The sequence below is a fragment of the Caretta caretta genome, chromosome 9 (genome assembly GCF_965140235.1).
Source record: "Caretta caretta isolate rCarCar2 chromosome 9, rCarCar1.hap1, whole genome shotgun sequence".
Lineage (NCBI taxonomy): Eukaryota > Metazoa > Chordata > Testudines > Cheloniidae > Caretta > Caretta caretta.
The window spans coordinates 61,490,142-61,513,126 of NC_134214.1; the positions used below are offsets into that span (position 1 = coordinate 61,490,142).

Consider the following 22,985-nt stretch of genomic DNA (forward strand, 5'->3'; position numbering starts at 1 on the left):
ACACACCACGGAACTAACCTGTGGCAATTAAACATTTATCATAGGATATCTGGGTTCCATCATCAAGTTTCACCACATTGCCTCGAACATCCATATGCACCACCTGCAAGGCACAATGCAGAGAGCAGCTCAGGTTTACATGTCCTGTAGCCCTGATCAGTGGGCATAGGCTTATCAGGCAGAGAAACAGTCACAGAAGATACCCTAGCTTGAACAAGGTTTCCCTGTAGAATCTCCCTTTTCTGGAGAAAGGGAGCTGAGGAAGGAGCACGGCTTCAGAACTAAACAAGAGGTTTTAACTTGGCCGTAGGTCGAAGCTCAGACTGAACCTTCCCTAGGCTTGTTCCTCTCCATCATTGCTGACTCTCAGGGGAATGCAGATCAGGCACCTGCTATTATTCTACAGGACTGATAGGCTCACTGAAACCAAAGGCATTCTGGGCTCAGCTACCAGGTGTACAGGGGAGGGAATGGGCAGCCAGGCTCCCTACTCACTCCGACCACGAAACTTGTATGGAGGCTCCTAAAGCTAACTACACACACCAGCTCAGGGTCAGGTGGTGCTTGGCAGCCTCAGTAACACCCCATTGCCAGGCTCCAGTCCAAATGTCTGCACAGCTGTTTTTAGTACCAGACCACGAGCCTACACCTGTCAACTGGGGCTCAGACTTACTGCTGTGGGTTTTAAAACGCAGTGTAGACAGACTCTTAGGCTGTAAGCTCTGCTGTTTGTAAAGGGCTGTGTAAATGTATGGCGCTGTAACGTTGTACCCACCTTCTTGCCACTGAGGACGGCCACACCACCATTCTCTATATAAGGCAGATCACGAGCAGGTACGTAGAAAGAAGGCGGCTGGAAATATATACTGTAGAGAAAAAGGGCTTCAATGTACACAGTATCGCTGGTTTTCCCACATTAGCAGCTACTCAATGACTGGAAGAGCACCCACCCATCGAAACACATATGGGAGTTTACAAAGAGAAAAACAACTTCTGATATGGTAACACTCTTCCCCTGCAAATTCTAGAAAGGATTTTGTTTCATAAAACTAGGATGTCTGTACTGTTCAAAACCAAATCACTAGTACAGCAATGCTCTACAATGGAGGAAGCCACGCAGGTCTAGTCAAAATTGCACGGAGGTCAGCTTTGCACCACATAATTACATCACATTCTTTAAGCTCATTTCCTGGAGGTTATACAGTCCAGTTCTTAAGTGTTCAGTATTTTCCCTGAAGACAGAGGAAGATACAGGCTGTAGCACAACAGGGAGACACACTCATGCTCTGCACGGGCACTTCACCATAACGGTCTCCAGCGCTGCAACATCCTGGGTTTATAGTTTGTTGCTTAGTGCTCCCAACTGACAAGTCTGTGCACAGTCTCAGCATTTAAAGCCAGGGACTCAGCGTAGTCAGTGTACATAGTGAACTAAGGAGCTCAAAAGGGCAGCTTGCAGCTGTTATCGTCAGTACAAAGATGTGGCTCTTGGAAACCATGTGTACCAGCATACAGTGCTCCTGGAGCAGTCTAGCCACAATGCACGGCAGGATGCGTATTCTCAATAGGCTGTCCATCCATAGTGAAGATAAGTGCATGGAAAGCTGCTCCATTTTAAGCCCGGTGGCTTTCACGCACCTAAGCAGGTTGCCAGTGACTCCCAGATGAGCATAGTTTGGACACTCAAAGTGTCATTAAGCAATTAATTCAATTCCCATTAATCACTGCATGCAGATGGCACATACCTTCTCTCTTTGCCATTCCACTGTTTGAATCGCAGAGTCTCCGTGACATTCGGATCCTCTGAAAACCACAGTTCTTTGGAAAGAGGAGGACGCATATATGGCAGGTCAGGATCTTCAGAAACAATCAGCACCTTTAATATGGGAAATCATTAACAACCTCAACTATGTTTACAAGTTGAGAATGGCAGAATGAAATGTACAAGCTCTAAAGGGAACACATCATCTGGCTTTAGACATGCGCCATTCTAGAGGAGAGCTGTGCACATCCCTTACCCTAGCCCCAGGATCACGAGCCCGAATGGATCGAGCAGCAGCAAAAGCAGCAGTGCCTCCACCAATTAGCAGGAAAGGAGCATGGGATGGACATTCAGGGCGAGCACTCGGATCTGTCTCTGGAGCTGCAAAGCAACAGATCAGACAGCCTGTTGTGAATACAGCAACAAAGCTCCACCAGGAACACTGCCTGCCCCCAAACAGCAGAAGGAAAACATTCACCCTTGAAAGAATCATGACATCCTTTGGATTTCAAATACTGGTAATTCTCTTTGGTGGACTGCTGTCCCTTACATATTCACTAAAGGTTGCTCTCTCCCATCCCCTCACCCAGAGGATGGCTTCTCAAATCCTGCATGACATTCTGGGAGACACTACCCTCGCCAAGGAGCAGCCTGAAACAGTGAAGGATGTTGATGTGTAGTTAGCATCAGAAGAGATACTATGAGCTGTAGCTCACAAAAGCTTATGCTCAAATAAATTGGTTAGTCTCTAAGGTGCCACAAGTCCTCCTTTTCTTTTTGCAGATACAGACTAACATGGCTGCTACTCTGAAACCTATGGAAAAACGGCTTCTTAACTCAGCATACCTAGCTCCCTCTACGTGCCAGTCAGGCCTGCTAAATTTAGTGACTAAATCAAGTTTTTAACCCAGTTACCCTGCAGAGCCAACACATCTAAGAGGCACAGCAGAGGATTCTGGAAAGAACAAAAGAATCCAATAAGATAACCCCAACAATGGAAGCTGTGCTCACTCACCTCCCTGCTCAGCTGTTGTCAACCCCTGCTCTGCTGTTAAAAGAGAGAGAGAGAGTTTGTTAAAGGAACCTTCATAATGAGGTTGAACTCTAACCCCATTGGGACAGCCTGTTATTAGGCATCAAATGGAGTTCCTTACTCATTTGAGCATTGCTACTGCTCTTAGCTATAGACTGCTATTCAAACGTTCATCAAGGCTCCTGTTGTATTTATAAAACCTCCATTAAAAAAAGCTCTGCTTAAATGCACATAGCTGGGTGAAGTGGCTGCAGCACATTCAAGGACCCACAAAGCTTATTGTTGGCACTCAACGTGCAACTTTAAAAGCTTCAGATTCTCCTTATAGCTCAAGATAGTAGTTTATTCCAGACAAAGCATCAAAGATTCAATGTCTTTGAACCCCACAGGATCAAACAACTGGTTAGTGCTGAGCAAGTGAAGTACTACAACATCCGTGTAAGTTACGCAGCCTGCAAAATGCTCAAACACCAGGGAGATGAGGCTACTAGAGTTTGAAAAATGCCAAATTCCAAGTGGTTGCTTTGTTTAAATCTCTGATATAGGAAATCTTTACATTTTAAAACCAGAATCACTTACAGGCAGGATCAAAATTTCGCTCTTGCCATTTAGTGCACAGCTTGCAAGTAATCCAAAGACATGGAATACTTGAAACCACCAGGAAAAAATCCTGGGGGACATTTTCTTTCTTTTACTCATATACTGAGATGGAGACCAGCTCATAGGAATGTGTTTCTCCTACACACATTCAAACCCTGTTTTAAGGAACATATGACTATCTTGCATACAGAAATAAAACCAAGTTCAGAGTTACCAGGGCGATTCCTGGATTCCTTCCCATCTGTTGTGGCCTGGGAGGCAGCACCCTCTTCTGGAAGAGACAAGATACTAGACTTAATTCAGCAAGGTGCAAACAAACAAGAATGTACTTGGGAAGCCACAATTCAGAATTAATCTCTGGATTCCTCAGAATCAGCAAGCTCCCCTCAATGAAGGCGGTAGAGCTTCTAGTGAGTAACAGCCTCTGTCATTAGACTGCTGTTCCAACATTTAACCTAGAGAGTTCTCTCCCTCAACCCCAGCTCTGGCTTAGATCTGCTGTCGTCCAAGTTATTGGTCTCAATACCAGGGTAACTGGTGAAATTCACTGGCGTGTGATGCAGGAGGTTAGACTAGATGATCTAATGGGATCTTCTGGCTTTAATCTACAAATCCTCCAAAACGCAGTGAATCTCCAGCTTTTTCTTCCTGTTAGCTTCATAAGAGAGCACTTCTCATGGACCTACCCCTCACTTCCCAGGACAAGTCCCCATTGGCCAGTTCTCAAGAGGTTTCATTCTTTGGCCCAGAAGAAATCTACAGACCGCAGTTTTGAGAAGTGATGCTCTAAAAGATGTGCGAGGGCCTTTGTGTCAAGCTGCCATTTCAGCAGCAGTTTGAGACACCTGACAGTATAAAAATTAAACTGGGAAATGTAATTGTGCAAATATAGTTTCTGAAATGGAAAATAAGTTGGAAGTGGCTCTTGGACCACAAAGAGCTGCTGGGTTCACAAAGTGATGGAAGGGGACGATCTACAAAATCCAGGAAACTTGAAATATGGTTAAGTTTGGGGTTTTTTTTGTTTTGTTTTTACAGTGCTACCAGATGGCCAAGAAAAGAGGTTTAGAAACTTCCCTATGCTTTCCTCTTGCCCTTTTACAGAGAGCCATTTGGATGGCTAGCACCACTGTGCATGCTTGAAGGCACAAGGCTGAGTGTATCAAAGGCTGACAAGTGCTCTCCTGCCCTGGCTTAGTGCTACATGGGGCTTTGAAGAGTGTTTTGTCCAGTCTAGTTTTAGATGTCCCAAGTGATCACTTTTAAGAAAAACCCTTTCTTCTGAGACTCTTAAAACTGGGATATAGCTCGTAGCTATGATAGGCTATTACCCACCAGAGGTGGACTTTACGTCTTGGGATTTCATAGCCATTGCTTCAATGCGGTCATTGAATCTCTCTCGGTCTTCTTTCAGCGTCTTGTACACCTGGAGAGGAGAAAAGTGGATGGCAGTTACGCATCTACATGTGCATATCACTGCATCAATGTAACATTGTGCTTCAACTCATTGGTAGGCTTTTGTCCACTCTGCTCGCTCAGAAGAGCCATCAATTAAACAAATGAAGCAAAATGCAGCTCATTGTTAAAAGAGAACACATGCATGTGTAGGTAAGTCTACAAAATAATGCATCTAGCGGAGGAATCTCAGATTCCTCCACTGTTCTATTCGTGAGACTTCGCTGTCTGGGTGCATTCCTAATCATGGACTGAGGATTTCTGCAGATGTCTGGGAGTCGAGCTGAAGATTTGTTTCAAGATGGACTGTATTTATATGGGCCTTGCCACAAAGGCAACACACCCAATACAGACTCCCTCTAGGCTCTTTGCAAGGGCAGGCCATGGCAGGACAAGCAATTGGGTCTGCAGAAAGCTATTCTGGAGCAGAGAAGGAAGACAGCAAGACAGGATGTACACAAAGCTGCAGCAAGAAAAAGCAGACAGAAAGCAAAACAGCTCCCAACTGCACAGCAGAAGAGCACAGCAGAGCCTGGACTAGCTGGATAGGGCTCCAAAGCGGCAAACCAGAGTCTAACTGGGGAAGATGGCAACGACTGCTGAGTAGGACCATTCATATCTACGATGGAGAAGACCCTTGAGCATGGAACAGAGTTGGGAGATGCCAGGAGACAACTGCCTTGTAACCCCCTCATTTTTGTTCTCTATTTGGAAAGAGAATGAGGAGAAATTCTGGCTGGAGAACTGCAACATGTACCCTAGGCCAATGGGGTGAAGGAAGAGGACAACAAGGTGATAGTTTTTTGCTTGTTTGTGGGGAGACACTGCTCAGTTAAAGATGGTAGAACACAATGAAACACAAAAATTCACTGTCTTCAGAGGAGGAGTGAAATATTCAAGCCTTCCCCAAATACTGTAAAGCCTACACATTTAATGCTAGAGACCCAAGTCATCTTAATCTGTCTAGTGGCTTCCTACCTGTAAAAATCAGCACCACAAAAAGCATAGGTACTGAGAGTTTGACCTTCTACAACAGGAATTATACTGTGATTAAAGAATACTGGTTGAAGCAGCAAAGATGCCCAACTTTGACAGAGCTAAATCCTTTTTGATTCATGGTCTTAACAAGGCAAAAATAGAGTATGTCTCTTTCATTTAGGAGAAAACATTGGGTGAAGGCCTGGCAGCGTGACTGGCTTGGAATGTGCAATGGTCCCTGTCAGTTAGGACTTGAGAGTCATTCTGAGTCTCAACGAGGGAGAAACGTATTTTTATAGTTCTTGGTGGAAAGACAAAATCTTCCAGAAAAAGCAGAGATCCAAGGAACTACTTGAGTCCCAAGAAAAGAAAAACTTGTAGGGAATTGAGCCTTGTGTAGGCTAGCATTTAAAGGCATGAGGTTAGCAAGTTTAAATCACACACCTTTAAATCCTAGTCTAGACAAGGGCCTTGGAGGCTCTGAAATAACTCAACTTAACTGTCTTGGCTTAGAAAAGAATCCACATGAGATCTTTTAAACATCTCTCAGACACTTCTAGGGTCAGCAGCTAAGATGTCAGTGTCAACACATCCATGGAAGGGAAGCATGGATTTTTGTCAGGAACTTGATACTAAACACCTGGAACCTCTTTCAGCTGAGCATCTTTCCCCACGAAGATATGTGGAGACCTCAGGAAAATGATAGGAGAGCACAAGCTGTATTCTGGGGAGACTTTTATTCAGAGAACATATATGGAGGATATATTCCAAAACCAGTTTTCAAAAACTCCCATGTGCATGGGGAGTGGAAGAGAAAGGGACATTCTGGAAGCGGATCGTAGCAAGGTATTCCACCCTCCTACTCCCCATCAGAGAACTAATAAATAAAAGGGAAGCAAATTAACTGTCTGAAGGTATTCCCTAGCCTCGTGTGATTACGTAAAACCGACATGCATTGCATCTCTCGTAATGCTCTAAGGAAAAGCAACTGCTACAATTTAACATACAATAATTAGATACCACGTTTTGGACCCTTCTCAGAGGACATTAAAACAGCATACAAACTTGGATCTTTGCAATGTGCAACATGTCACTTTAAATTCAAAGTCAGGGCAACTAAAGTTGCAACAGCAAAAACCAAATGACACTGAAGACATTTAACAGTTTATTAGCAAAATATTATGAGATCCAAACTCTGTTTAAAATGAAGTTAACTATTCTCTTGAGGTTTTTGGCATCGCTCCTACTGCCTATGCAGTTCAAACTTTACTTATCTCCAAGATTAAGCTTTGCATAGTGAAGCAAGGTAAAGTCTCAAATGAAATCTGAATGATTTCAATCTTAATGTAGAACATGAATAAAAAGCAGAGGCAGACAAAAGCATATCTCTGGGATAGAAGCAAAATTTCAAGCATAATAGAAGTACTGTTTGAGAAAAATTAGCATAAAACATTTTAAACTGTTACTTGTAATCAACTGTACAAACCCAAGGTTTGTAAACCTACCTCTGTGTTTTAGAGAGAAGTAGAATAGTGTGAAGTTGAGAAATTAGTTAAAAAGGCAGCATACAACAAATCAAAATCTGACCATTCAGGAAAGCAGATACATATAGGTGCACATATTAGATTGAACCACTTCAGGCACTACCTCTGGATAGGTTTTCCAAAGGGACACTGCTAAGTACTTATAATAAAAAACAAAGCTACCCTCTTAGCTATTTGACAGAAGTGCTTTATTTAATGCTCCTTCTGTAGCATAATTACAAAAGTAGGTAAATGGATTGCCCCTGTTTTTCTAATGGAGCTTGAAGTTAGTGGGTTACTTCCTTATTTGTAAGCTTGGAAGGATTAAATCATCAGTATATGTTGGTGAACGTCTATTTCACCATACATGCAACCAAAGTATTTCCATAGATAACTGAAATATACAGATAGGCAAAGACAAATGCTGCTTGAGAACTAAGAGTCTGCTTTAAGGATATTTACTTTGTATACTTTGATGTAATGTTGACAACTTGTGTTTTAACATATATAAAGTTTTAATTTTTGAATATCAATATCTATCATTAAGAAAAATATTATCTGGGCACCCCATAATTTTGTACAACTGTGAAAATTTGAAATGACAAAATTGGGAAAAATGCTTAAAAATAAACATTTATATTATGGGTCAAAATTATAAAAAATGAAAATCAAATATTGCCAAGCCTATTTATTTGTACACCAGCTCAATGATGTCAGCATAAATCTGGTAATGTGACTCGTTAATTAACTTTGCTTCCCTGCTGGCTATGAAGAAAGGCAAAAGACACAGTCAGTCCTACACAAGCTCTGGCTATTTTGACTTTAGATATTCAGTGTAAAAAAATTAAACTCAGCAGGAAGTTTCCCCGTCACAGACTTGAATTGTGTGGACAGATCAAATTTGGAGTTGTATACTATTTGACAATGTCCCTTTAAATAAAACCGCAGAGAGGACACTTATCAGAGGATTTAGTTAAGTTATATGACTAACTGGATATTAGACAAATGAGAGGCACAAAGATTTGAATCATGCCAGGGTATCCCCCACCCACCCTCCCACTAAAATGCATTTAGTTCAATCATCTTACATAAGCTCCTGCCCCAGTGACTGTTCCTCCTACAATTAAGTAGTACACTAGGTTGTTGCCATCTTTCCCAGGAACACCTGTAGACGTTAGAGATCTAGATGGGGGTCTTAGATGATGACACTGCAAAACTGTAGGTGAAGACAGGCAACGAAAGAAAAGAGAAGGAAAGAGTACTGAATATTAATGAGGACACTTCATCAAACACCTCTTGGCGAAGCAGGGTTCGTTTTCAGTTACCTTTTTGGTCAAAAGAAGCGTGGCTAATACATATTTATCATTTCAGGACTTAAATACTATGAAAGCCTCTTCCCTTTCTTATGAGCATATTCATTTCAAAGTGGACATAACATCCTCTAACCAGAAAGGCTCTTCTCTGATGCGGTGTCTGCTTTCCTGTGTGCAGCTGGGGAAGGAGATGGGCATGTGTCTCTCTCAAGGAAGATCAATTCACACGCCGAGCTCACTTTTTAGTTGGATTCTGAGTTTTACTGAAGTTTTCCAGCAGGAAAGCAGACAAGCAGCTTACCCCCCAGGCCACATGCTTAGTCCATGGCTTTTCCACATTAGAACACGGGACTTACCGTTCCCAGCCCTTTGTTCTAACAACTTTTCCACAGAATTTCCTTGCTAGATAAGCCCTCCTAAAGGAGGACACAATATAACATGTGGTTCTACTCCCCAAGGAAGCTTTTCACATTCAGGAAGCTCCTGAGTGGCAGACTTATTTATTCTAAAATTTGATGGGGGGAATTATTTCTGACATTTCCCCACTTAGGTGCTCTACTTCCTGGCTGCAGCTCCATGACAGAGTTCAGATCACATTTGCCAGGCAGTTGGAGCTGGCATCTCTGAATTGGGGAGGAGGGTGGCAGGGCATACCTGAGAGCCAAAGGAATAGGTAAAACACATTTCTCCCCCAAATTTAAAAAACATAAATAAAAAGTTCTATTTCTCAGGCTCCGCCTGTACGTGAAGAGTTTCGTTAAGGTAAAATCAGGGCAATAGCCACACTAAGTGTTTGATGTTTTAAATCAAGACTATCAGCTGTAGATAAAAACGTACACAATGCTTCCCTGTAAGAAACAGAACTTCAAAGGGTAGATTCATATTCCTTAAAATGGAACCTCTCCATTACTAAATACTATTTGTGTCTTGAATGCACTCTGCCTTGGAACCTGATTTACCACCTCAGACTAGCTGAACCATTTTGCTCTTTTTCCATTACCTAAGGGGAGGTTAAAAGAGGTCTATAAATATCAGAGTTGGACAAATGCAGAACTTAAACTTTGAAACGAAAAAAGGAATTTGGCAAGCAATGGCCTGATTAAGTTTGTTGCTCAAAGGATAAACCATCAGAACTATGTGCTAATTATCACATACAAGATAACAGACAGAACTGTGGTTAATCACAGGATATAGAAAATAATGTTTTTCTAGTAAAGACAAAGGGTAACTGAAATGACAAGAGAAAATACTGGTTAATTTGCAGCCAGTTCCAGTTTGGACATTATATTGCTAGGAATTTTTCCAAAGCGGGAAAGAACAGCAGAGATAAGAGGCAAAGGAGGCAAGAGAACGTAATCATTTAACAGGAGCTGTGTTGCAGCTTCTTTCATGAACTGCCTTTCTACTTACATATGCACCTGCTCCTAACGTTGATAAGCCCACAATAAGGACAAAAGCAGAACTATCGCCTTTGCCCCCAGGTGCACCAGAGCTAGCCATTTGTCTGCTCATCTGTAGTTTTAAGGGAACATTCCATCGCTGCAACAAGTTGCCTAAGGAACACAATTTTTTTTTAAACAAAACACAAAGTATTGTCAATACATAGTAATGTTTTCAGGTATAGTAATTAACTGTATTATAAAGCCAAGTAAATCACCCATATTTGACTGACCCTAGTGACTTATTTTGTGCTAAAGCGAAACCACTACACTAAGTTTGAGATCCCACCTCCTCCCATTCAAACAGCAGAAGATGGAACTGCTACTATACTCAGTCTTCGGAATTGGTACTCAAACTCCCCTCACGGCCCCCAGTTATTGAATGCAGTACTGCCCCAGTAGCATGTTCACAGAAGAGGGATTTCCAGCACAATTTAGACCCTGTCCATACTGGGATCAAACTCTTAGCTGTACATGCTGGGGGTCAGCAGGGTTCCCCTGCAACCAGTGAGTAGTTCTGTGAACTTTGGAAGTCAAGCTCCCCGTCTCGCCCGCCCCAAGCTCTCCAAGAATTTATAGATGGTTCTAAGGCCTGGTCTACATGCCAAAGTTAGGCTGATGCAAGTCACCTTGTGTCAACTTATTTGTGCATGTGTCTACATTTAAATTAGTCTCCAGCCGACATCAGTGCCCCATTACAGTGACACAGTAAGACCACCTTCCGAACGGTGTTGAGCCATGGTTGAACTGCTAAGGTTGATGGCACCGCATGAACTATGTTGACCCTAACAGTCCTCCATCAGCTATCCCACAATTCCCCATTCCCTGTGACAGTGATTACAATTGTGACCAGGGTGAACTCCACTGAGCAGGGGTCAGAGACCAAAGCCACCACCCGTAAAGTCCCCTGCATATTTCTGAAATGCCTTTTTCTGATGGCCCACCTTGGCAAATACACCTAGCAGCTCACCCTTGCTGTATGCAATTGCCCAACCAACCATGCTGGCTCCATGCGTCAGAAACTCTCCTGACTGGAGTACATGGGAGGTGTTGCAACTCCTGCGCCTATGGGGAGAAGAGGCTGTGCAAGCACTGCTATGGACCAGACACAGAATCGTGGATACCTGCAAAGAGAGGCACAGGGGCGTGCAGGCAAAGGGGTATGGCAGGGACTGCGTGAAAGCAAAGGAACTTTGCCAGGCGCACCACAAGGCCAGAGAGGCCAACAATTGATCTGGTGCGGAGCCGCAGACCTGCCGCTTCTACAATGAGCTGCATGCCATACTTGGCAGAGGTCCCCGTAGTGTACCACAGACCACAATGGATACCTCAGAGGAGCCCGAGACAGAGCCCCCTGCCATGAACAGCAAGGAGGAAGACAGGAGTTAGGGGAGAGGCAACTGGGGAGGAGCCTAGCCATGTCATGAGCCAGGACCTGCCTGACCAGTCTAGCCAGTCCTGCCAGCCAAACATGGATGAGCCTGCTGAAGGGGAAGGGACCTCAGGTAAGCACAGGCCTGTATTTTTCCTTACAATGTTTAAGTTTAAAGATGGCGCCCGGTCCATCCCCAAGTCAAGACAAAGGTATCAACTTTTCATTGTTCTACTCAGACTAGAAGAGTTAGTGGCACAACAAACAGAGGTAGAATTGGCATCTGCTTTTCATTCCCCTGTTGGGCTCGCTGGGGGGTAGGGTGAGCCATGCAGGGCAGTTTGGTTTTATGTACATAGGGGTGTCCCTCAATGAAACGTTCATGGAGATACTCTGCAATCCTCTGCCAAAGGTTTTAGGGATAGCTGCCTTATTTCTTCCTCAGTGGTAGGATGCTTTCCCGCACTGCTCTGCGATGAGTCCAGCTGGCACCACTGCAGTAAACAGGCTAACAGCCTACAGACCCAGGTGGCTTCAGGACGCCAGTAGCAGCTGCTCCCTCTGTGTCTTTGTTACACTCTGCAGTGAGATACCAGCTAAAACCTCCACTGCCTCTGGAAAACAGGGCCAGCACTCAGTGCCACTGCTCCATGCTCCCACCCTTAGAATAGGGACTGAAATTTTATTGTTTCATGCAATAGAAATTCCTTTCCCTGGTCCCCCTTCCATCTTGCCCTGGATGGGCCATACTCACCATGCCTGGGGCTGGAGAGTGGAGCTGTGCCCAGGCGCTCCATAGCTGAAGTGTCAATAAGCATGTCTATTAAAAGTGTTTATGGGAATAAGGGAAAGGAGTTTTGAATCTTATCTTTCTCTTCCCCTAGTGGCTCTAAATCCTGTGGCACATCTGACTATTTTGTTAACAGCAGATTCTGGCATGGAGGCCTTAAGGGCTGCCCCCTCCACTCCTATAGAACACCTGACCCTGACAAGGAGGAGAAAGAAGACGACCAGGAAAGATAGGTCCAGCAAGATCCTGCAAGCCAGTGCTGCATCAGACTTATAAAAAGGGCTTGGAGGGCCAATGTAGCAGAAAGCAAGAGTGAACAGGAGAAAGGCACGAGAATCCCAGCAGGAAAAGGAGAGGGAAATGCTCGAGGATGTAATCGGTCTACTCATGCAGCAAACCCAAATGCTGCAGATCCTGGTGAGCTACAAGTCCAGAAATCCGAGACTCCTGACCCTTTGCACTCCTTGGAGAACTCCAGCTCCCTACATACCATATGGAATCCTGGGCCTCATCCTTATCCCTACTACTCCATGCCAGGAGACAGCAAGGGAAACCACAACTTCACATACTCTAACCTGAGAGACCAACGCCTGGTATACATGTAGTCACAATCGACTACACGTGTGCATTCAAACGCGCAGAAATGTTTGTTGCCTTTCCAATCTTCAAGTTCCATTCCATTAATTTACAATTAACATTTGTATTGCCTCGCATGCTTTTTGCGCATTGATTTTTCCTGCGCTGTTGGTGCAATTCAATAAATTTCTGTTTTTTGAGAATGAGATTCTCTTTATTACTTCACACCGGACACGGAAAGCACACGGTACTTGTAAATGTACAGGATCACAGTGCACACACGTCCTAGCAAACAGCCAGTCTTATTTATAAACAGACAGCAGGTACCACCTAATTCCTAGCAGCACCCACAGCACACTCCAGAACAGCACCCTACTGCAGCTCTTTCAAAGCTACCCTCAATCACCAGCTCCATTCTCAGCTCTTGTGATGGCCCCTGTGTCTGGCTGTTCAAAGTCAGCAGACAGCCAGTCATGACAGCTTCCCCCCCTTGGCCTCAAAGATCTGATGCAAGACACAACAGCCAACTATAACCATTGAGATATTTTTCTCAGTGAGATCTAATCTAGTGATTAAACACCACCAGCGTCCCTTCAATCCACCACAAGCATATTCAACAGTCATTCTGCACCTGCTGAGTCAGTAGCTGAGTCTTTCCTTAGTGGTCTTGAGGTGGTCAGCATAAGCTTCATGAGCCAGGGGAGCAAAGAGCAGGCTGGGTCCCACAGAATCAATACTGGCATTTCAATATTGTCAATGGTAAGCTGCCAGCTGGGAAAGAAAGTCCCTGCTTGCAGCTTTCTGAGCAGTCCCGTGTTCTTAAAGATGCAAACATCATGCACCTTCACAGACCAGCCCGCACTGGCATCACTGAAGCGTCCCTGGTGACTGACCAATGCTTGCTTAACCATAGAAAAGGAACCCTTTCTGTTGATGTCTCTGTTGCAAGGTGGACTTGTGCTAAAACAGGGATACGTGTGTGGTCTTTTGCCCCACCGCAGTTTAGAAATCCCTCACTGCCTAGCAATCCACCATGTCCTGCACACTGCAAAGAGTCACAGTCCTGAGTAGCAGCAGACGACTAATAGCCCTACACACTTAACTGACAATGGTCCCTACTCTGGATTTTCGAACTCCAAAATGATTTCCCACTCACTGGTAGCAATTCAGCATTCCAAGTTTCCAGAGTGAAATCACCACACTCTTCTCCACTGTCAATGCAGCTCTCATTCTGGTGTCCCTCTGCTGAAGGTCTGGGGACAGCTCAGCAAAGATATCCAGCACTATGGCCTTTTACATCCAAAAGTTCTGCAGCCACTGCTCATCTTCCCAAACCTGCATTATGATGCAATCCCACCCACCAGTGCTCGTTTCTTGAGCCCAGAAGTGGTGCTCAGCTGTCTGCAGCTGCTCTTTGAACCCCACCAACAACCCTGAACTGTTTTTCGCTACATCCCTTAGTAAACTGTCCTTGAAGAAATCCTCACGTCCCCCATTGTTGCGGTACTTCCTGTGGGTCTGTAACTACGGAAGAATTGTGCCTGCTGTGTTTGCAACGTTCATGAGAAAAGCAGAGAGCTCTGTGGGCTCCATGCTTCTGTCAGAGAGGGGAGACACTGAAAGTGCCATGTGGGTTGGTGGGATTTTTTTTAAAAAGGCACAACTATAGGCTATTATGGCATTATGGGATGGAGAAATGGCATTATGGGATGGAGAAAGTTGCATGCTGGTAACTTGACCCCTAGCTCCCAAAGGTCCTATGTGACTCATTTCTACTCTATACACATTGCAAAAAGTTCCCAAAAGGCATTACACCGCTGACGGCGACATGCAACACACTTTGCAGTGACACAAGCACTCCTGGTGAGCACATACAGTGCAGATGCAAGCAGCCAAGCATGCATTCGCACAAGCAATGGTGGTCATTGTACAAGAATGTACTTTGTGTCAACGACAGTTTGTAGCGTAGACATGTCCTGAGATGGGGATTGGAGTCCGAGACACAAGTCAAGAAGTTACTAGAACCCAACTAGCAAAAAGGGCCTTGTCTACACCAGAACACTTTCCTATAGGGTCCTACCACTGACACCCCAAGTGGAGTCCAATCAGTGATATCAATAAACATGCTCATGTGAACTGTGCACCAACAGTCACTGGCATTTTAAGTACTGTCATGCTAATCTGCTCTGAAGGCTGCACTTAATGCAATGGGATCCTGGAGCCCTGCTTACCCTAGCTCCCAATGTTGCTACCATTGGTGGTATCAATGATGAGAAATGTTCACAGAAACCCCCAGTGCAGAAACAGATGACGGTGATTAAACAATTACAGCTTGCTACAGCAGGCTGGACAGAATCTCATGATGCTTTCCCTACAGTAGACTTGCATACTGCAAGCGAAGATCATCACAAATGAGAACTCTGACATGCTTTCTACAAACACTGATGCCAGATGCTGTGTATTACCCCAGATTAACGCCACATGAAAACCAATTCCAAAATAGAAGACAAAGAAGATACTGTCTAGAGTGAAGGGGGATTGTTACAGGGACTAAATGCCAATTGCCCTCATTCTAGTGATCCAAACAGCTCCAGTGCCATGTAAAGTGTCAGCAGGAACTTCCTTAATGTCAGAGGGGCAGCGTACAGCAGAGGGGCAAGGCATTTGTCTCCCTGACAGAGCAGTCCCTGTTAACTCAGGAAGTTTGCTGTTGTTGGTGCATGGGGGTGAGGGGAGAAACCAACTTGATTAATTCAGTCAACTCTCTCAACTTCAAAGAGAGAGCATCAGAATGTAATTACTCAGCATTGTTCATGGTGGACAAAGCCTGTATGGTGATCCCCTTCACCTCTCTGGTTTTCGGTTTGTGTCCCATAACATGCCGTTCTAGCACAATATTTCAATTGAAGTCAATGGGAGCCACAGGTGCCACGCACCCCTGAAAATCCGGCCTCAGGTACCCTACACTGGACTTGCAACAACTGAGACTCCTAAAATCAGTGGCCACTTCTGGAAAATTTGGCTGCATCCAGAGAGACCTAACTGCAACAGAGACAAGAGAGAAAAGAACACAGAAGAGGGCGTTTGGGAGGGTCAACCGACAGTTCTGTGAATTAAACACATATCTATTATGTTTTATATTGAATTTGAAATATTACATGCAAAAAATGGTATTCACATCATACCACAGTTAAGATAATAAAACATTGGGAAACGCAAAAGTTAAACTTGGCCACATTACACATACAGTATGTTTTCATAGTCTGTACTTCTAGGAACTTCGCTATTTCCCAAGAGAGAAAGACAATAGTACTTACACGCAACACAGCTGAGTAATGTTAGAATATTCAGATCACATCAGTGAATGCAGCAGTCAATTATGTATTGTTAATGCTGCATTAACACACTTCTTTCCCTTTAATTTTAAGCTTACAGAGCTTGTAAATTCTTTTAACCAGAGCTACTAGACTGGCAAAATCTCCAGTCTGTGCAGACTTCACAAGCCGCACCATAAGCTTCTTGAATCAATCCGTGCATGTACCTAACTAGCTGTGAACTTGCGAACAATCCATGTCTCCTGAAGCGTGCACATGGAAATTTAATTTTCTCCTGTGAAAGCTTGGCTTAGGCAATTTTCGAACTGTCTATTTTAGTCAATCAAAACCAAGGTATTTTAAGTGTAGTACAGGCACTACTTCTCAAGGAGGACTGCGTCTATGCCAAGTTTAAATCTTCAGCCATTTTTCATACAGCTCTCTTTAAAAAAGGTGACTAGATTTTCTTAATACAGGGAAAAAGTATTTTTCAAGATCAACTGAAAGAATTTTGCTCCAATTTATGAAAAGGCCACTTTTAGGTAGAGATCAACATGTAAAACTTAGGAACAAAATAAGAATTGGCCATAAATTTGTAAGCATGAAAAATAGAGGAGTAGAAGGGAAACTTTTGCAAAACAGTGACCCGTATAAATATTAGCAACTTTCAAGGACGTGTGCTGCTAGATTCTCCAATGGCCTTCCAAGGTCATTGCTACACTCCTGTTTTACTTGGCTACCTATAGAGCCCTGTCTACACGACACACAGTGACTGTCTGAATAGGGCTTTGAAGAATTAAAATTAGCTGACAGGGTAGTCCAGGAAACATTTGTCAGCTATCTCAATTCTTCACCACCACATTCAAACACAGCAACAATCTGTAATGTGTACAAGGCCTAGAAGACCGCAGCATGTCTGATGTGCCTCAAGACTTGCTATGAGCACACTAATTCAGATTTCCCCAAAAGCTGCCACGCCAAGAACAGCCACAAGTGAGAATCTGCCTCTGCCAGAAGAGGAAAATCTAGGGTTAGAACAGTCAAGATTCATCACTACAAATATCCGAGGGACCCCTACCACTACCCACATTAGGTGTCTAATACCAGAGCACACAGCTCTTCCTTGTAGCTCCTGCCCTCCAGCTAATGAAGAAATCCACTTCAGAGCTCCCTGCTCCACTGTTGTTTCCATTACACTCACAGGGAGATCAAGATTCCTGACCAAGAAGTTCTCTAACACTAGAGCAAGGGAACATTTGAACAAACTGAAAGGTGCCAAACTCAAAATGGACAACAGAAACTATCTTTTCACATATCTACTGTGGAACCCATTGCCTCAGGATATTGTTGAAGACAAGAGCTTATCAAGACTCAAAAAAGGACTGGACATTTATAAAGATAACATCGTCTGAGAATAACAGTAAAAAAGAAAAAGTTTGGGAATTGATATCAAACCTCCTGCTTTGGGATTTAAACCAGTTTTAATTATTAGTGCTTAGGATGAAGACATTCATGGGGAGCAGATTATCCCACACCTGCCTACTACATGGTTTCTTGCACCTTCCTTTGAAATACATGGTGCTGGCGACTGTTCGAGACAGGATACTGGACTAGATGGACCATGGATCTGACCCAGTCTGGCAAGTCCTATGTAGGAGCTCCCCTCCACAGTCTGCATTTATCCATGATGCAAGAAATTTGGAAAGCATCCTAAGGCGATCAGTTCCTACCTGGCCAGCCAATTCAAAGTCACACACAAGCTGTGTCTATACTAGAGAAATTTTCCAAAATTTCTTGCTGTAGCTACCATCAGTTCATCTCCACAAGAGTTAACACTGGGGCTCCTAACTTTGTTAACAGATCACCAGTGTTTTTAAATCGTCACCTGATCTTGTTCACAGCAGGTCTAACAACACTGTGCTGAAAGCAGTGGCAGCAGTCCATCTACACTAGGGCTCTCAGGATTGCAGAAAGGGGAGGACCTGAACCAGGGCTGGCAATCATGGAAAGCATTTGCAAAATTTAGGCAAAGCTTGAGACCAAAAGTTACCTCGTAATATTTACTCCCAAATAAGAAGGTTTGGAGTTTTTTTTCCAAAGGAGTTAAAGTTGAAAGCGTGCTTTAGAGTCCAGCTACTACCTAAAAAATACACCCTCTTCATAAAAACCCTACACCTTTAAACAATCTGGGAAGTTAACATTGAAGGGATCCACTGCCATACCTTCTCCATCATTCTGCCATCACTTACTATCTTACCTGATTTACACCAGTAAGTGTAAGTAGTTTTCTTTGGCTGCTAGGTCTATGTTGTTTATTCAATGGATAGTAAATATTTCAAAGTGTAGAGTCTCAGGTACATTGTTACATCCAAGTTCCGTATATTTTCTCAGTGTGATATATTGGTGGAACAGAGTGGAAACACGACTGATCTGTGGCATCATAAGACAGGCTGACTCTATGGCATTGAAGGTTTATGTAATTGTGGGTACAGCTTGCAAGTTTGTATTTTTAACTCCATTAACAATAACATGTAGCAACTAACAAATGCAAATTTTGTAGCGAGTAGTGTTGCACTGTCTCTCTGCTATACTACCATGGAAATGGAGTCTGAATAAGAAACAGGATTTTATGAACTCCTAGTCATTTGTCATTTTGACCTTTGCACAAACTTCACTAGTTTTAGAGGGACAGTTAAAGATGGTTGGGTGGTGTAAAACAGGCAGTGTGAGAGCGAGAGGTGAATCAGTAAAGTTCAGAATTTTTAATTTTCTGGTTTTTCTAACAGCGTCAAATTTTGGTCAAGATTTGTTTTTGGAGGAGTCCACTGGAACACACTTTCAACATTAACTTATTAAAACAAGCTTTGTTTGGGAATCTCCCTGATTTTAAATGCGTGCCAAGTTTAAATTGGGTTGGCATATAAAGCCCAGAGGAAGGCCCCCTTGTCCCCTCCTCATAGATCATAGCAAGCTCAAAGCAGGGCTTTGTCTCCTGCATGAGGGATACATGGGATAGCGAACAATGGAGGAGGGACAAGCTTTCGTGCACACAGAAACACTAATTTTTATGTCCAGAAAATTCAGTGTGGATAAAAGAACATTTGGCCTCTCTCTGTCCTTTCCAAGTGTCCCATAGCAACCTGCAACCCCCTCCCAGGGACTCCTCTATGGCCCCAAGTCCTCTGCACCATCTTTCCCCATTCTGCACCAGTCTGCTTTCTCCTACAGAGCCCCCTCCCAGCCCTTCATTCCAAGAAGCTAGGCAGACTGTTTTTCCTCTAATTTGCCCCACACCCCCAAACCATGACTACCTTGGTTCCCTGTCAGCTCCCCCTGAACACTGCCCCTCTGCATTTGCCACTAGTCTCATACCCATTCGCCCCACTCCATACCCCTCACCTCTGGCTCAACCCAGCAGCTGCAACAGTAAAGCCTGGAATCAGCTGCAAGCCAGTTTACAATTCTGTATGAATGTAGCCCAGGTTGTGACTGTGGGTCACAGGAAAAAAAAGAGGGAAAAACAAAGAAGAATCCCCCAACTCCTGCAGTCAGTACACAGCCTGGCCCATTGTGTGGGATTCAACATCATCAGACTTAGAGCAAAACAGCAAACCAGGATCATTTGCTTCAGTCAGGGGAAACACACACAAGTCTCCTATAAGAAACTGCAGAAGCAAGAGTCAGTTTCCCAGTCTCACTACAGGCCCAAGACCTTCCTGCGGCAGTTTCATTGTTGAGCTGAGAAGTAAGAAGAGAGCATCATTTTTCTTCTGCTCAGAGACTCTCCCCCAGCTTTCCATGACATTTCATTTGCCAAAGTAAGTTATGCTGAATTTCACCCTCAACTGAAACTAAAGCCCCACTCTCCCTCCCTGACAGTATTTCACACACTCAGGAATACTAAAGATTTTTATCTAGTCTGGAGCATCCACAAGGAGCACTAAGAGTTTTGTTAGGCAAGATCATTTATGATAAATGATTATAACGGAATCTGCGTCTTGCAATTTCAAAGTTTAAATACAAACAGTAGCTCCTTTCTGTGGAACTAAGACACAACATACGTAAAAAGATGTTTTAGATAGGAAAACTCGAGTTTACCAGGCTACTGGCAGCAGCAGAATATCACAAGTGGATTGGTTGTGGCACATGGAATGCAGGACTATAACCAGCTGACTATATTTGCTTCCATTTCCCTTCATTATCATCAAAGAAAACTTCATATCCTTTGCACTGTAAGGCTAGTCTTGAAACCTCTGCTACACCTTTTCCACTTAGAGAGTTCTCCAGTTTACATCCTTGCAGTAAGAGTCAAACTTCAAGACGGGAAAGCGAGACGCCAACACTGCATAGTTCTTATCTCATGTCATGCACCCCAGGAAGGAAGAGAAGGAGGGTGTGCGTGGAGGGGAAATAAGAAAGAAAGCTGAAAGTTCAAATCTGTCACCCTGTAGAGGAGGAATGGGTGGAAAAGGCAACAAGATTCTAAAAGAATTATAGATTTATTATTTCAGTAGCTGTTAGAAAACATGTTCACTCTCCAATGAAAAGATAATTAACAAGATTCTCTGGGCTATTAATTTGGCAGTGCTCAGGAACTACAATAGGCCATTCATCTTAATCGATGACCTGAGAGGAGCAGGGCAAATCTCTTCCACCAAAAGATATGCTGGAAGAGAAAGAATATGCCACATCCTTAAAGGTTAACTTCTGATGTCAAAAGTAAATGGAGAACACAAGGACAGATAGTGTAAAATAACCTGCTTCCATGCAAGGATCTGCCATAAAAAATTTGCTTTTATTTTCATTTCACTGCTCATGCAGAGCTCTCCGAATACTTTAAAAGTCCAAAAAACAAACAAACAAACCAATACAAAACAAGAGAAGATGAATTCAGGAGATCTCTAAGCACCAAGGTCCAAAGGCATGGACATTGCTTAAAAATGAACTACGAAGCATAAAGTCTCCTTTATTATGTTCAAAGACAGATGCAAAACCTCTCCCCCCATCCTAGAACAGTTTTCATATTTGAAACATCAGATTCTCCCTTCTTCTTAAAAGGCTCTGGAAAGATCATTGGAGGACCAGATTATTGACATCAAGCAGGGATGGGAAGACAAGAGAGAATGCCGATTCTTAGACCACGAACAGTAGTCTTAGGTTGTCAGTTTCCAGTCTGAGAATCAGCATTCCTTCCCCATTTCATTTTGGATGGGGAGCTGAAGCTCAGGTTATAGCTTTGTGTGACATCAGTAACATCCTCCTCCAAGGAGCTTTTCCAGAAACTGCCAACAAAGAAGAAAATGAGGAGCAGATATTCCCAATATGAAAGACAGACAAGCAGAACAAAGTTTAAGATCCTCTTCAAGCCCTTCTATCAAAAGAGGTGTAGAAAGCAAATGCACACTGTGTGTGTTACTTCATAGTTCATTTTTCAGGAAATAGCACTCTCACCTCTCAATCCTGAAGATTAAGATGGCCTTCCTACAACACAGGATTAGATTAATGGGATGGGAAGCTGCACAGGGGACTTCATTCACTGATCTCATGCTCTGAAAGCTCAAAATGACATCCTTAAACAGCCCTCACACTGAGATGTCACAACCTCAGGGACGATAAACACAGTAGTTTTAAGAATCCATTTAATGATGCCATGGAAGCTGTCTCTCACTACCCACATTCTGATGCAAAAGATCACAGAAGTGGGTAAAAAGCAACACAGCTAAGAACCTCTAACATTTACCATTAAACCCTACTGGTTTTATTTCTGTTCTAGACTCAAAGCTGTTTGAGGACTCACTCTCATCCTGTCTCTCTTCCATTATGAGGTACTCAACTCGAAAGCCATTCAGCAGGCAATGTAGCAAGGAGCTCTAGCAGACTGTCACTTCACACCTAGAATACTTCTTGGAATTCAGAGGCCCAACTCCTTCTAGTCATCATCCTGAGCCCTGCTGGCTTACAGCAATGAGATCAGGTTCCAGGAAGGGGTAAGAACACAAGAATTGCCATTCAGTCAAACCAATGGTCCACCTAGCCCAGTATCTTGTCTCAGACAGTGGCCAGGACCAGAGTTTTCAAAGGGAGTGTACAGAACAGGGCAGGTGGATTGATCCAACCCACTTCCCCTCCCGGCTTCTGACAGTCAGGAGTGCAGGTGTCTGGAGCACGGGTTGCATCCCTGACCATCCTGGTTACTAGCCACTGATGGACCCACCCTCCATGAACTGATCTACCCCCTTGGCTGCCTCTGCTTAACCCATTCTGCCTTGGTGCCCCGCAGCCGCCTTGCTGAGGTGGCAGCGCTCAGAGCACGCCAGGCAGACACCGGTTCCTCCCCACCCACCGTCCGGCTTTCACACGCCCCTTCCCCAGAGGCCCCAGGCAGCTCCCGAAGCCCTGGCTCCCTGCGTAGCGCCGGGCTGTACTTCTCAGCAGCGGCCCCAAACCAGGCACGGGCGGGGCTCGGCTCCCCCGGGCGCGGGGCTGGAGGCACTGGCAGCGCCCTGCTCCCGCCAGCAGCGGGGATTCGCGCCGGAGCCGCTGCGGGGCGGGATCTGGCCCGGGGGCTCCCCGCGAGGATCGCCACCACGCCCGGGTAAGCAGGCGTCGGGGCGGCCGGGAACGGGGGTCGTTCACCCCGACCCACCTGCCGCCGCCCGGCCTCGCGGCCTCGGGCTCAGAGAGCGCAGGCTCCGCGCCAGCTTCTCCGCCACGGCGGCCACTCGGCAGCGGAACATGGCTGCAGCGTGCCCCGGCCTCCGCTCCACTTTGCTCTGACCCCGGCCCGCCCTCAGCGCATGCGCCGCCCGCAACGCCGCTCCCCGATTGGG

At 44.5% G+C, this 22,985-nt stretch overlaps 1 protein-coding gene across 6 annotated transcripts in view; it reads right to left on the reverse strand.

Moving 5' to 3' along the window:
• AIFM1 (apoptosis inducing factor mitochondria associated 1) overlaps positions 1–22,981 on the reverse strand; it is a 37,617-nt gene extending 14,636 nt beyond the window's left edge. Inside the window, exons 1-9 of one of the 6 annotated variants that reach the window (XM_048863204.2) lie at positions 22,802–22,981; positions 8,440–8,567; positions 4,731–4,821; positions 3,610–3,663; positions 2,778–2,810; positions 2,019–2,143; positions 1,746–1,876; positions 776–866; positions 19–103 (exon numbers count right to left, since the gene is read on the reverse strand). In XM_048863204.2, coding sequence (XP_048719161.2) covers positions 19–103; positions 776–866; positions 1,746–1,876; positions 2,019–2,143; positions 2,778–2,810; positions 3,610–3,663; positions 4,731–4,821; positions 8,440–8,567; positions 22,802–22,892 — 829 coding nt within the window. In that variant the 5' untranslated portion in view covers positions 22,893–22,981. Of the gene's footprint in view, positions 1–18; positions 104–775; positions 867–1,745; positions 1,877–2,018; positions 2,144–2,777; positions 2,811–3,609; positions 3,667–4,730; positions 4,822–8,439; positions 8,568–10,074; positions 10,218–22,801 lie in introns of those variants that run through there. The other 5 variants (XM_048863202.2, XM_048863199.2, XM_075132367.1 and 2 more) reach the window with 5 other exon arrangements.
• Between the last annotated feature and the right edge of the window lie 4 nt (positions 22,982–22,985).